The sequence below is a fragment of the Pleurodeles waltl genome, chromosome 5 (assembly GCF_031143425.1).
Source record: "Pleurodeles waltl isolate 20211129_DDA chromosome 5, aPleWal1.hap1.20221129, whole genome shotgun sequence".
In the NCBI taxonomy this organism is placed as follows: domain Eukaryota; kingdom Metazoa; phylum Chordata; class Amphibia; order Caudata; family Salamandridae; genus Pleurodeles; species Pleurodeles waltl.
Genome location: NC_090444.1, coordinates 1744794757 through 1744807060, shown reverse-complemented (window position 1 = coordinate 1744807060; position 12304 = coordinate 1744794757). Strand labels below are relative to the sequence as shown.

Sequence of the window (12304 nt, the reverse complement as noted above, 5' to 3'; positions counted from 1 at the left end):
GGTTGTGAGGCTGGACATTTCCCACTCTCTTTATAAATGTCATAAGCATTTCTAAGACAGCTAAACCTGTCTTCAGCCAGACTGAAAATGGGTAATTGGTATAAATCAGGTTGGTGGAAGCCCTTGATAGATCACACTTCTAAATAGTGTTATATAAAGTTTATGTGATCTGTCCTCGCTTCCGCTTAATTGAATGGATCATAAATAAGTTCTACAACAGAATTATGACAATTTCATATTGCATGTCACAAAGCAAAGTAGTTCATGTGTATATTCCCAAAAATGAAAACTAGCTCATAGAGGTTATAGCTACTTTGTGCAAGTGGCATAGCCAGTGCCCTTGTGCGAGGAAAGAAATTGTCCTCTTGGCTGCTGTTTGAATTGTAAAATCAAATGATAAGTGTTCAGAGGACCACTCAGGCCTCTGGGTGCCACTGCACCTGCTGCACCAGTGGAAGCTACGCTCCTCTCTTTGTCCTGAGCTCCAGAGGGCTTCAAATTTGCATAAAGATAATGTTATTCAGAACTTTGATTTCCTGTCTTGCCTTTACCACTCACTATTTGCACTACACACATGCACACACATAGAGAGGCACTTATGCATGCATACAAACATAAAGAAAGTTTAGCTGAAAATACAACAAAATCACAACAATCTTTTATTAATGTAAATCAGATCATCACTGGACAAGAACCAATTTCTACCCATTACCATAACAGTTTGTTTCTAACAGAACAGAAAAAAATCAGAGGTGACTACCTAAGGTCAAGCGTGTTCCACCCATTCACAGAGGTATAGTTTCACAGATAAATAACCCCATGTACTTGCTCGTCATATTTACAATTTCCCATTAAATTAAGCATAAATAAATATATACAAACTTAAACATGGTTTGCCCACCCGCATTTTGAATGAAACTGACACTGAATCATGTTTGCTACATTAAGAAAATGAATGTTGTTGGAAGGGTTTGGTATATAAACAAAGATGGCCACCATACATGCCTTAAAGGGAATAGAATCAATTTCCATTTCATTTTCATCAAGCAGATATTGGCACAGGTGAGGAAAGTGACTCTCTAAGTTTTTTGGACTCTAGGTTGGTTTCCATTATGTTTCTCAAAGGTACTTTTTCATTTTTAATTGCATTACTTTGCAGCAAGTAGATATATTAAAAGCGAAAATGAAGTCTAGCACATGGCATCTTTCTTAGAATAAAAGCAGCAATAAACAGGAACAATGACTGACCATCTATTCTTAAAAGTAGATGAGTTTAGTTAAATAGCAGAACTTCAGAAACACACAAAAAAGGAAAATATAAACGTATAAAAATAAAGGAGTGGGCCACCAGCCCTGGCACTGAAGTGTTTTTCTTTACAGACAGCTGTGCACAAGCAATCAGGCTAAGTGCCATGACTCATAGTGCAAATCAGCCAATGGCTGAAGTGGGCTGACCCACTGATGGATGCTGTTTTGGGTCGAAGCAAAATGTTAATGACATCTCAAGAAGAAGGCTGAACAAAAAACCCTTTATTTATTTTTCTATATGTGTATATTTGTATTGTATTTTTTGAAAACAGAGTGGCAAAACAACCAAAGCGGGCTGTAGGCCACAACTAAAAATGACCCCATGAGCATAGCTTTCTGCACCCTACGTGACAGTAACAGAAGACACTATTCATATAGGTGAAAAAGCTGGTGTAACAGGCCGCCGCTAAATGGCTTGTTTTGAACCATGCAATAAAGAACTTTGAGGCTTATTTACAAGCCCCTTGCACCGCCATAGTGTCACATTTTTGTGACACTGCACATTTGACACTGATATTTATAAACTGGCGCAATGGGACCATTGTGCCAGTTTGTAAAGCCCTGAGCCACATTATACCTGCACCAGGTATAATTATGCAGGGTGGGTGTTCCCACGTTAAAAGCCACACAAAACCGGCACAGTGAAATTTAATACATTTCACTGTGTCGTTCTGCGACTTCACTGCATCAAAAATGTCATGCTTGCTCAGAGCAGGCGCTAAACTGACGCAGGGCTTTTTAACATGGGAGCCTTCCACGCATAGCTGGAGTAGAGTCATTTTTTGACGCTATTCCAGCAATGCATCAGTTTAGCATCACAGAAGCGTCAGTAGGGGGTCAAGGGCTGGCGGAAGAAAACTGGTGCATCGATTCCATTGCACCAGTTCCTTGTAAATTAGGCCTTTCATGTCTTCTGATCAGGTCATATTTGAATATGAATATAACTGAAAACCGGAAGCTGCTCCTTAAAGGCTTTTTTGTAGTTGAGAAGGGCTAGACAGTCTTTACTTTGGGGTGATCTGAGGACTGAGTCACAGACATCTTTTCAAAAGTTCAAAATGCACTCATATTTTCCCCATATACTCTTGCAGCTTTACAAATGCATTTTGAACTACATTCCAGACATTTCTAAGGCTTACAAAATGTCATTCGAATTTAAAAAAGACATAGCTTGCCATGAGTACTCCTACTGAACCATTCTTAATTATGTGGAAAATCCTTTAGCAGGGAACATATCTTCCCCTATGGAGAAACCACTTCCTCCATGCGGACACTAAACGTGGAGGAGATAGCTTCGCCTTCCCAGCATGGAAAGCACACTTTAACCTATTTTCAGGAGTAATATTGATCCATGTGGCTTCAGAGAGGGGAACATCGTGGAGAACTTTTGTGAATACCCACAAGGGTCCATCCTTGGGGGTGGGGGGGCGCTTATGAGAGTTTGCCTGGCTGTTCACCGCTCTCCACCCCCTACAAATATCTTTTGTCCCTTTTTACCTTTTTTTAGTTTCCCTTTCCACAGACTTACACAGGTGAAAAAGTCCTCCAAAAGTGCACTTTTGCACAGAAGTAAGGTATATTTGATTATGAAAATCAACACACCCTGATAAGGTGAATCAGAATTTAGATTTTACGAACACAGGACCACTTTTTATGCACGCAAGTACCCATTTGGTACAAGGTCGACAGACCACTTCCACCTGGGAACTGCAGGAATAACACCTGACTAGTGGACAAAGCATGTGGCTTAGTAGTATTTTGTTCTTAATAGAGCTTTGAGAGGATATTTCTGAACTGTGCCAGACTAATTCAATGTTGCAAGAATAAATGTGTCTGTGACTCTTTCCATTTCATAACTGGTGAGAGGAAGAGTTTTCTTGTCCTTTCTCATATTCTAAGTGATGCTTACCTTTTGCTATGTATGACTGTCTAGCACAACGAGGCGTGCCCTGGCTGCACTTTGGATAGTCCTTTAAACTGAAAGTGAAACTGAACCATGACCGGTATGGGCCTGCCCATCCTCTGCTGTGATGGCCTTGTGTGGCAGATGTAAGTTACTGTTGACTCCACTGCGGGGCTTTTTGTAGTATATTACTCTGTAGTCCTGGTAGTGCAGCTTGTTCCATTAAAATTGGAGTCCTTTATTTAACAAACAGAGGCATACTGAAGTCTTACAGGATAGCAAGATGACTGTAGTAGTGCAGTGAAGAACAGAACCGCGAGAGAAATGTACTATTTTGCAGAGCAACGCAGCAGTCAAAGTTGCCAGGCTGAGTTATGCTAAGAGTAGAAAGCAGGGCAGTGCCATATCTTCTAAGAAATTGTGCTGTGGCTCTCTTCCACAGCACTGGCACTCTTCCAGGCTGCCCAGCTCCCACCCCCCCCCCCCCACACACCTTAGTGCAAAGGAGTGCGAGTGATATCTACCAGAATTTGTACTGAAAAGGCACCATTGAAATAAAAAATCTATTCTTAGACATAATTTAAAACTTTTCCTATGTGATATCTGTGCCCGTAAGGTGCAGCACACACGCAATTAGGAGAAATAACATCTCTTTACTAGGACCTGGCGTAAGGAAAATAATTTTAGTAAATACGTCTACCACTGTAAATAAGTAGGGATTTGCATCAAAAGCCCTGGGTGGTGGCACTGGAACACCAACGTACCACCCATGGTATACTCCTCCGATGCTAAGTAACGCAAACCCAGCGAAAGTGCTATTTGAATTAAATTGTTGGGACGCTTTCCATTGCAAATAATGTTTTGCACTGGAAATAAAAAATAAAAAATCAAGACTTTGCACCAGCTACAATCACTTTTTGTGCCTTGAACCAGTGTAAATTATTGATAAATCTATCCCTGTGTGTGCACTATCAGGGCATTGAGACCAACACCCATTATCAGACTCAAACTAACTTCACATAGGGCTGGGGACACTTGTATTTTTAAGATGTCATTTGAGGGGCACACTACAAGTACTGAACTTCTGATTGAACAGTTCTGCACTGGTTGGCGGGCACTTTTCTCACCAGGATTTGCACTGTCCTGCAAGCGCAATGTGACATTTGCACTGACAGATCAGTGTAAGAACAACGATTTTACCAGCTGAAATGACGTTTCGTATTGTTCAGAGGGTGCGATTGCTGCTGCAAAGTTGGTTACTATTGTAAAACTGCTGACTCAGTGGCACGGTGTGTGCAACCCAGACCCTGGTGCACTGATAATGGCAAAGAACCGCAACTAAACAAGGAGTCTGAGTTTGAAAGAAAGGAATCATGCTCAGTGAGCTAAGCGTTCACTGGGTACACGGTGATTATTAAATTGGGGAATGGCAACAATTGTTTTTATAGCATCTAGAAAAGACAGAAATGGGGCACAGACAGTGCTTAATTTGTGCTTGTTGTTTCTGGTGCTGAGCACCGGCACTTATTTTTGCGGGCTGGGGCTTAATCTTCTGCCTAAAGCATTCGCTGCGAGCAAAATACATGTTTGGGAAAGATGGAGAAATAGAAAAATGAAAAAACGTGACAAAGTTAGAGAGCAGAAAGCTGCAAGAGCGAGCTGAGGAGGCAGGGAGTATCTGTAAATAGATGAAAGAGGCCCAAGGTGGCTTCAATATTACGCTGCCTCGGTATTCCGCGCTCGGGCAGCCGTGTGTTTCAGAGGAGAGCTTTGAGCACCGGCACGTTTCTATTTACAAATTAAGCACTGGGCACAGATCAATAAATAGCAAGTTACTAATATTATTTATTCATCCGAGGTAGTGTGAAGACGATGCTAGAAAGTTTTTTGATGGGCTAAAAGTTTTCAAAATAAAACGAAAAGGAATTCAGTGCACTTTTGTCAGTGAAAGCCTTTACCTTTCTATTGTGCTATCACTCAAACTGTTGGATAATACACACAATAAACTGGTGTTAAGTAAACAGAATCTGCTGAGGAGAGTTATTTAAGCTCGACCACATGTTCTCGTACTAACACATTAAGCCAAAAATACTGGCCAAAAATATGACCCTCTCCCTTTAAGGAACAGTGGCTGGAGTTGACATGGGGCGCGGCCTAAGGTACAGGCATCCCGACAGAATCCCAGCAAATTTCCACACTTGGTAGAGACAGCAGTACATTTCCACACGTTGCATGTGATTAAAGAACACCCACGTTCTTCCCCGACCGGAAGTGACAGGCAAATCATCAATGACCAGACAGATCATGCAAATCTCGACATAAAAATCAGCTTCCAATGTTCCAGTAGTTAGCCTCTTGTGTGAGAATTAATTCCCTATCTTCGCACTCTCACTTATGAAAGGCAAACCATTTGCATCTGTATGGCACAGCCTGGCATTCCATTTATCACAATTTGAAAAGTTATTTAAGTAAGAAGTATGCTTATAATGTAACTTCTTTGACAGGCCGCTCGAACTACAGACCAGTTTAATGGTGTATTGTTTTATCATGTTCAAGAATTTCAAAAAGCAGGTGGGCAAACACTAAAATAGTTGAAAAGCAAAACAACTGCTGCATTCCCACAGTAGAACGCAGCCATAGAAAGTTTTTTTTGTTTGCAGTTTTTAAAATTGTCAGACCACACAACATTGTAACAAATTAAATATATCGGGTAATGGACACGATGCTGGAAATATAAAAACTCCCAAATGAAAGTGAAAAGTCTTTCTTCCACGTGATTGCCACTGGGTACTTGTACGTGTTCTCCCCGAACAAACGAGACATCCCTTTGCCAAAAGCAGGCCTCTGCCTGCCTTCCTCAGTAAGTGCCTGGAGCTGTAAACACTGCTTCTGGGGGCTAGTAGAGGGTGGTGTTGCTGATCAGTAGAAATCAAGAGAGGACTAGAAATGCAGCAGCCACAGTTCCAAATAGTAAAAATCAAGAGAGGACCACAAATGCACCAGCCACAGTTCCAAATAGGAGAAAAGCTGTTCAAGGAGATGCTGAAATATTTTCATAATATGTGTTTTTAGTGACTGTGCGTATGGGTATAGGTGTGTGTGTGTGTGTGTGTGTGTGTGTATATATAATATATACACATACAAACAGGTATATGTTTATTTGTGTGTGTATGTGTGTCTATTTATACACACACACACACTTTAACATTTATAAACACATTTAAATGTGTACATAAAATATGCACACATTTTCTATAGAAATGCGTGTCATAAATATGTGTATGAAGGTTCATACGCACATATAGATTTATACACGTTTATATTTTCAATTTATAAATACATACACCAGCACTCACACCCATGTTCTATTCATACTGCAAAATATAAAACCAAAGGAATGACCGTACTGGTCCCAGCTCTTCCTGTAGATTTAACTTCTTTTTGTTTTGTTTTTAAATTCGTGTGTTTACTCCATTCCAAAACAGGTGAAAGAGATGAGAAATCCTGGACAAACGTCTCCAAGAGTTTTGTTGCAAGAGATTTGCTCCTTTGCGCACCTGGGATCTTTTTTGTGGCACAAGTTTCCTTCTTATATTTTTTTTAATTAAATGTTCTAATATAAGTTTTCCAAAACCGGTCCAAATATTTTAAAGCTAAAACGGCAGTGTGCGGAGAGCGCTTTCATTTCCGGTGCTTCTCCTCCTTGTCTCCGTTTTTACTTCCTTCCCCGGAAGTGTGCCTGTTGCTGGAATTGTTGTTCAAGAACATCTTGTCCATCCCTTTGAGCGCCTCTGTAAGGTAGTTCTGGAGGGCCGTGAAAGCGGCGCAGATGGCCGGCGCCCCAAACCCGTGTGTGATGAGGCTGAAGTGCGTCAGGCAGCTCTGGATCCCCGGGTCCAGAATGGGGGTGGGCCTGCTGTTGCCTATGGGCGTCCTGTCCTGGGCCAGCAGATCTGTGAACTCTTTGCAAAGCTGCCTGCAGAAAATAAAAAAATCGTAGAATGGTCATAACCACAGAATATTGTTTTGCTTTTGTACATAGTGCATTCCAGTACTTTTATATTTGCTTTGGTGCACAAAATGTTTGAAATGTATTTGCAATGTATCGCTACAGCTTTGCAAATTCCTTTTCACTACTGGTCCAGAAAGAGTTAGGGGAGAAAGCATTCATTCCTGGAGGGACAACATAGTAATGTTGGGGCTGCTGACTCCATGGCACGGGGATACCACAATCTCACTCCTGTTTTGTATTTTGTTCTGTAAATCAGTTTCACCAAGTGGTTGTGTCAGTGCTATTGGTTCAATGGAAACAAACTAGGACTACAGAACACATAATGCATTAGGCTGGAACTGGAAAGGTGACGTGCCAGTGACGCGGAGTAAGGTGGCAACCCTAACAGAGGAACCTCTTTGGGGGCTTGCTGTCACTATGTGGGGCTCTAACTGAGAGCCATCAGTGTGAATGTCAGATTCTAAATCTGATCATTCACTGCTGCGTCTCTGCAGTGGTGGGTTACAGATCTCATAACTCACAGCTGCTACCTCCTAAAGAAATTCAAAGGAATTCCAGGCTGGTCTGGCTGGGCTTTATGGGAGCCTGTCAGAGCAGCTTGGAATGCAGGGAGCTTGCACAGAGGGCGGTGGGGTGGGGGACAGGAGGTCAGGTATTGAGTTAACGTTTGGGACAGGGAGGAGGTGCCATGTCATGTATGGCTCCTCCATTACTCCTCTACCCCTGCATAGCAGTTTGAAGCAGAGGCAGATACATTGGGGGGGGGGGGGGGGGGGGGGGAGGGATATATAACATAAAATCATAAATGAGTAAAAAAGTGAATTACAGAGATATTTATAACCCAGGGTTCTGAGTGGCATCACAGACAACACTATCTTCACTCTCCTTGGTGAGAAACAGCCTCGTAACTCACTGTTACCTTTCTATAATTCCATATAACTATCATCTCTCAGTTATGTCAAGTACTCCAAAAACTCAATTAAAGCTGAATCCTCACCCCTGGAACGCTGTTTCGCTGGAACCCTACCAGTGGGTAAGAACGGTCCAACTGGAGAACCATAAATGGTTACAGATGCCTCAGGGCGTACACTCTTTTTCTATATTTAAAGATTTGAGATTGAGATAGTTCCAGTTATTGCTAGTTACATCTCTGTGTGTGCCCGGGCTACTTTGTACCTGCAAGCATTTTATCATGAAGAATATTCACTATTTATCCTGCTGATCATATGTAGTTCAACGCCACAGAACCTACATGAAATTTGTCAATTGGAATTTCCACCAGCTGAGGGACTTTGAGCAATAAATACATTAAGATAACACATTAAAAATGAGAAGAGGCTTTCATTAAATTGCACCATGCACGCATTAAATGTTTCACTTTGACATTTTTCTTGCTGTTAACTTAGAGATTTCTGCAGCTGAACACTAGGATCTGCAAATCTTAAAGGAACCTTAATTTTCCCACGTCATTTAAGGATACCGCCTGTGGTCGTCTGACTTCCTGAAACAGTTCTTGACATAAAAAACAAGGCACTCTTTGGAGGTGGGACATAAGAGATGTTCAGACAAAAACAACACTGCGTGTTTTGGGATTTAGAAAAAATGGTGCTTCCTACCCTTCACCTCCACCAAAAAGAAAGTATTCCAAAAATTAGAAGATGGGAAAATTGTTTAATGAAAGACAATCAACGACCACCGATAAGGTGAATAACATTTAGACCTGTTTCTAGATTGTAAATCAGTTGCTTACATTTCCCTGCAATTCCCGTGCTCCCACATGCTTCTCAGTCACAATAGGTAGGTATTAGTTGTCAGATAATCAGGAAATGCATAGTTTAAGATATACGAGGGACAAAGAACAATGGATACATATAAACAACGATAGATAGATAGATAGATAGATAGATAGATAGATAGATAGATAGATAGATAGATAGATAGATAGATAGATAGATTAGTTGCCCTTTTCTAGAACCAAACCTGCATGTCACTGGGGTCAAGGGTGTTTACTATAGTTAATTAAGCTGCCCTATTTGCCCGTGAATATTTCTTACCAATGTCCACGAGGTCATTCATTTAGCTTAGTTTGTTGCCTGGGTTGGGAGGCGTGTTCTAGCTCCATTTGCAAACTATTTTCAAATAAAAATCAATTTCCAACATTTCTAGATGAAGTACATATATATAAGCTTTAGGAGTCGGTCACTGCATTCCAATTCTGGTTTTCAAGCGTTGGTCCTGGGGCTCACTTAAGCTGTATAATATTTCGTGGTACTTTCAGGAAGGAAGACAAGGCGGCTGACGTCATGAGTCAGACTGGACGCCACTTCTCCTTCCACAAAGTGGTTTTCTTCAAAGCACAGGAGGCACAAGAAGTGGAGAGAGGTGAAGAAGGGGTGGTGCCCTCTAGAAGTCCTCTTTCCATCACGAGCTGACAGGGTGTTTGAAAAGTAATCTGAAAATCATGTGGGTTCAAGGTGTTATGGAGACCCTGGCAAGGGTCCCCGAAACATGTCTCATTCACTACACTGCGGCAGAAAGGGAAACTCTGAATATAGCGAAGAAATGCTAATGATTCAGAAATGTGAGCTCTTCAAAGCCCTCGCAAAGGCCTGCAAGCAATTAAAGCCCTGGGACATTAATATCTTTGGATCCAGCGGAACAGGGCAATCAAATTCAAATCAGGACCAGAAAACATCTGGACAAATGTGAGCAAATGATTTTTCATCCATCCATACATTTCTGTAAATGAGCATGTCAGGTAGCCCCCGCCCCCCACTCTCTGAGAGAAGTAAACGAATGACTGGTGCTGAGGCTGTGCAGGCATGATGCGCGTGTGTGGTCTGTCTTACTAACCGTCTGACTATCCATATGTCTGTTGCCCTACCTTTGGTGCTGTTTAGTTTTCTCCCTACTTGTTCTTTACTCTCTCTAGCTGGCTATTACTCTGTTGCTCCAACTGTCTGCTCTATCAGTCTGGTGTTCTCATTCAGTCTGCATATCTGTCTAATGCTAGCTGTTGCTATCTGTCCGGGAATCAACCTATCTACATACTCACCTGCTCATCCAGCCACACATTTATCCATGTGCCTCCTTTAATCCATCATTTCTCTGGGTGCCCGTCCATCCATCTATCTCTCTCTCTCTCTATATATATATATATACACTTCACCTATGATGCTGCTTTACCTACTGGAAACAGAGCAATTGCCCATTCCTGAGAAGGGTCTCACCGTCAGCTGGGACGGAGAAAGCCCGTATTTAGATTTGTCAACTAAGGGCCTGCTGAGGTGAACCCGACTACCACTACACTCAGAAAAAGATCTAGGTAGTATTTATTGCACACAAAAAACGTCTTAGTATTTAAAAAAAACAGGCCCTACTCCAAAGGCATTCAGTAAGCTTTTCTCCTGCATCAAAAGTTGTGCCCTCAAGCCCCGGTCCCGTCCTTCAGCACAGGTTTGTGCAGCAGTTTGTCTGAATGTTCTTTGCAGCTCTCAGGTTATTGGCCTGGGCCAATATAGGCCCTTTTATGTCTGTATACCAAACATATTGAATGGGCAACCAGTTGCTGGCTTTTATCCCGCGCTGCAATGAATGACTGGTGGCTCCACAGTAAAATCCTGCAGTCTGAGGAGGAGTGCTCCCTTGGCAGAGGCCCAGCTTCCAGGCTGCAGTGAGGCTGTTGCTATGTAGTTTATAGGCCAGGCAGAAGGTTTTGTGGGGCCCTGGGCAAAAACTACTTGTCCCGGTGGCCCCTGCTCGCCATCACTTCCATTTGCTGTTGGGAGGCACGAGGGAACTGACTTGCCTCTTGGATTACTAAAGACACTGTGATCAGGGCAGAAGGAAGGTGGTTCAGCAAGGTTATAAGTTAAAGTATAAACACTATCACTTCCAATAAAGGCCACTCCTAGCAGTGATAGAATCTAATATACAAAAATAATCGCAATTTTTAAAAAATGCATTTTATGAAAGTGAAAGTTCATACCTCATTTAAATAAATACATAGCAGTTAGTCAGCTCCCTGCTGAAGTGATTCAGGCAGTTACACAAGCAGCTGGTCTCAGAACTTCTCAGGGCTCTCTGCCTGTCTACTCAGCTGCTGTGGCACTGGTCTTGCCCACGGAAAATGTGGGACCTATCAGTGTTGCCCTTCTGGTGGTCGTAGCAAGGTGGCTGACTCTTGGCCATGTGGAGCATGGGCCCACGGCCTATGCATATCCACACACCAGTCAACCGCAGACACGTCTCGTCTCATAATGCAGGCATAGCAAGTTTCACAGCGCAGGCCAGGATTACAGAGACTTCTACGGTGACACTGCACACCCATGCAGTGTATCACCTACAGCGTCACCCTGGTGCGGAACCTCTTTAAGGAGCGTGTCTTGGGAAACAAGCCTTGTCTGTCCCACTTTTGAGGGTAGTGATAGTTTAACATAGCAACCGAGTTACTTTATCAATAAAACAACAAATTGTGTGCTATGCTTATTTATGTAACAATTTCAGGTGTTTTATACAGCACCAGCAGGCAGTTTGTGGCCACTTCCTGCACTTAGCTACATGCAATCATCACGTACTGCTGTGACTTAGCTCACTGATTTGAATGGTGCAGACAGTGCCTGAGAGAGTGCACCACAGCGAGAAGCTATTGTGAACAAGCAAGCGCTCACTGCCAGTCCAGTGTTAAAAGGGTGATCTGTTAGTTCATATTAAAAAGTGGAGATGGGGAGTCATGAACTTTAGATGGGATCTGGAGCAATTACAACCTATCAAGGGGAGGTGTGGTTTCACACTCTAACTTCCATCAATCATGACTAGGGGTAGGCGGAGCTCTCGTAGTTTCACTGGTTACATAAGAACTTTGCTAGAATCCACAGAGTTCTGCCAATGGGTGGACAATAGGCCGCTTGCTTTGCAATTTAGCACTGGTAGCATGAGCAGCTCTGAAAAATCAGCGCGAACGGCACCATGCACTGCGCTACTCGAGTAGAAAAATCAACAAGAATTGGCTCAAGTTCTCGTTGGTGCTTGCAAGGACTTCCAGTTATATATTGAAACTTATGTGATTGTAGGTCATGTAG

General features: G+C 42.4%; 1 protein-coding gene across 4 annotated transcripts in view; it reads right to left on the bottom strand.

Moving 5' to 3' along the window:
* Positions 1-636: 636 nt before the first annotated feature.
* The window catches only part of TFAP2B (transcription factor AP-2 beta), a 92121-nt gene continuing 80453 nt past the window's right edge, over positions 637-12304 (bottom strand). For all 4 annotated transcript variants that reach the window (XM_069236134.1, XM_069236137.1, XM_069236136.1 and 1 more), the window contains one exon: positions 637-7187. In XM_069236134.1, the coding sequence (XP_069092235.1) occupies positions 6893-7187 (295 nt within the window). In that variant the 3' untranslated portion in view covers positions 637-6892. The remainder of the gene's footprint in view (positions 7188-12304) is intronic.